A 2,500-nucleotide genomic window follows, 5' to 3' on the forward strand; every position below is an offset into this window, starting at 1 on the left:
AAGATAATCATTATAATTATTAGATGTATTATATAAATACAATATATCAATATCTCTTTTGCTATTATTAAAAATATCTTTCTCATTAAATGAACATTCAGGTAAAAATAAATCTAATAATGAATAACTCAATTCATATGCTGGTGTATGTTGATTTTCCAAACTTCTCGCACGATCATAATAAAAGTTAGGATTCACAACCTTTTGTACATTACCATTTTGTTTATCATCCTGTAACATTTCTCCCTCACCATTATAATTATTATTATTATTATTATTATTATTATAATTATCGGTAGTACCGTTCATAATAAAAGATTTATAATAATGACTAGAACAACAATGATTTACACCATGTGGTATAAAAGCCCATAATGTTTTATTTTCCTCATCATCCTCTTCATCATATTTATTAATATTATTATTATTATTATTATTATTAGATGGGGATGATGATGAAGAATGATCACCAGTTAATAACACATCATTCTCATTATTTGCTACATTATTTGTTTTCGTTTCTATTTTTTTCCTTTTTTTATGTTTATTAGTAATTACATGATCATGCATACTACTACTAGGAGCTGTTGTACTACTTGTTACTTTATTCCATAAACTATGAAATAATTTTTTTTTTTCTGCTACCGTATCAATATTATTTAAAGGATTAAATTCAAATATGTTTACTTGGTTTTGAAAAAATATATGAGGAAATAAATTTAAAAAAATATTCTTTACATTATTATCCCAACCATCATTCATAAAAATAAGTGTGGTAATTTTAGGCATATTTTTCAAAAAGAAATAATAATTATAATAATTTGATACAAAACTTGAATGAACAAATATAAGATCAAAAGGTTCACTTCCTATTTGTTTTTCATGGCTATGTAATAAGGTATGTAAATTTTTTGGGAAAAATATAGGATAATATTTAAAACCATAACCCCATAAATATGTATTCCATTTCAATTGCGTATCCATAATATTATATATATGAAATAATGATCTATCATAAGAGGAGGAAAATGATTTTCGACTAGCTAAAAATAAAACACGTGGTACTCTTAATACATAGTGTGATGTATTTTGAACATTAGATTTGGTTGTTAATGGTGGTAAGGGTAAAAGAAATGATTCATTTTTTTCAAAATTTAAATTATTACCATTATTGTTATTATTATTCCTTTTTAATAACATATGCTTTCGTATTAAACCTTTTACATCAATATCTAAACTTTGTAACATATATTCTAAATTATTATAATTTATATATGATAATACACAATTATTTAATTTATTATTACAATTACATTCATGTAAATTATCATTATCATCATTTATATTTGTTGTAAGACCTCTTAATAATTTTTCATTTTCACTTTTGTTTTTCCTCATTAAACTACTATTAATTGATCCACTACTTAATGCATCTTTATCATCCAATTCATTTATATCTTCAAACATTTCAGTTTTCTTTTCTTTTTCTTCATTATTCATTTCAACATCATATTCCATATTATCATTCTGTACATTCACTATTAAATTCTTTTCAAAATTATCATCAATATTATATTTAGTCTTTATATCATCTTCATTTATTATATCATTCAAAATTTTTCTTTCATAAGAATATGGATTATATTTTCCTTTTAACATGGAAAAATATTGTTTTAATTTTTCATTATTCTCACTCACATTCTTAATTTTATTCTTATTAATCAATTCTTGTAATTCTCTTAATATCTCTTGTTCACTTTTATTATGCTGATATTCTAATAACATGGATTCTTTTGAACGAGAACCAAAACCACTACTTACAGTTTTATCTAATGTATATGGAGACTTCTTATATTTTTCACTATTCAATAAATTGTTTAACATAGATTGAAGATCTCCCATGTTCTTTCCATTAATACCATTTGCATTATTACCTTGTAAATTACCAAATAACTTTTTTAAGTATTCTGCTGGGTTATTCCCACCTTTACCATCACCATCATTATGTCCTTGACCAAGTAGAGATGCTAAGTGTTGAAGTGGGTTATTCCCACCCTTACCATCACCATCATTATGTCCTTGACCAAGTAGAGATGTTAAATGTTGAAGTGGATTATTCCCACCTTTACCATCACCATCATTATGTCCCTGACCAAGTAGAGATGTTAAATGTTGAAGTGGATTATTCCCACCTTTACCATCACCATCATTATGTCCCTGACCAAGTAGAGATGTTAAATGTTCGAGTGGGTTATTCCCACCCTTAGCATCACCATCATTATGTCCTTGACCAAGAAGAGATGCTAAATGTTGTAGTGTGTTACCTCCTCCCTTACCATCACCTTCATTATGTCCATGACCAAGAAGGTTCATTATATGTTCTAATGGATGACCATCCCCCTTTTCGTCATGATGGGCATTATTATTTATATGAGAAAATAGATTGGTTAATTGCTCCATTGGGTTTGCTGCCTTTGCATTATTATTACTATTATTATTA

General features: G+C 26.2%; 1 protein-coding gene across 1 annotated transcript in view; it reads right to left on the reverse strand.

Annotated features, from left to right (window-relative positions):
- Positions 1–2,500, reverse strand: part of PRSY57_1121900 (hypothetical protein) — a gene marked incomplete at both ends in the record, with an annotated part of 4,017 nt that overhangs the window by 801 nt on the left and 716 nt on the right. Inside the window, one exon of the mRNA XM_012908183.2 lies at positions 1–2,500. This exon is cut by the window's left edge and continues 801 nt beyond it; it is cut by the window's right edge and continues 716 nt beyond it. Coding sequence (XP_012763637.2) covers positions 1–2,500 — 2,500 coding nt within the window.

This window comes from Plasmodium reichenowi, chromosome 11 (genome assembly GCF_001601855.1).
Source record: "Plasmodium reichenowi strain SY57 chromosome 11, whole genome shotgun sequence".
Classification (NCBI taxonomy): domain Eukaryota; phylum Apicomplexa; class Aconoidasida; order Haemosporida; family Plasmodiidae; genus Plasmodium; species Plasmodium reichenowi.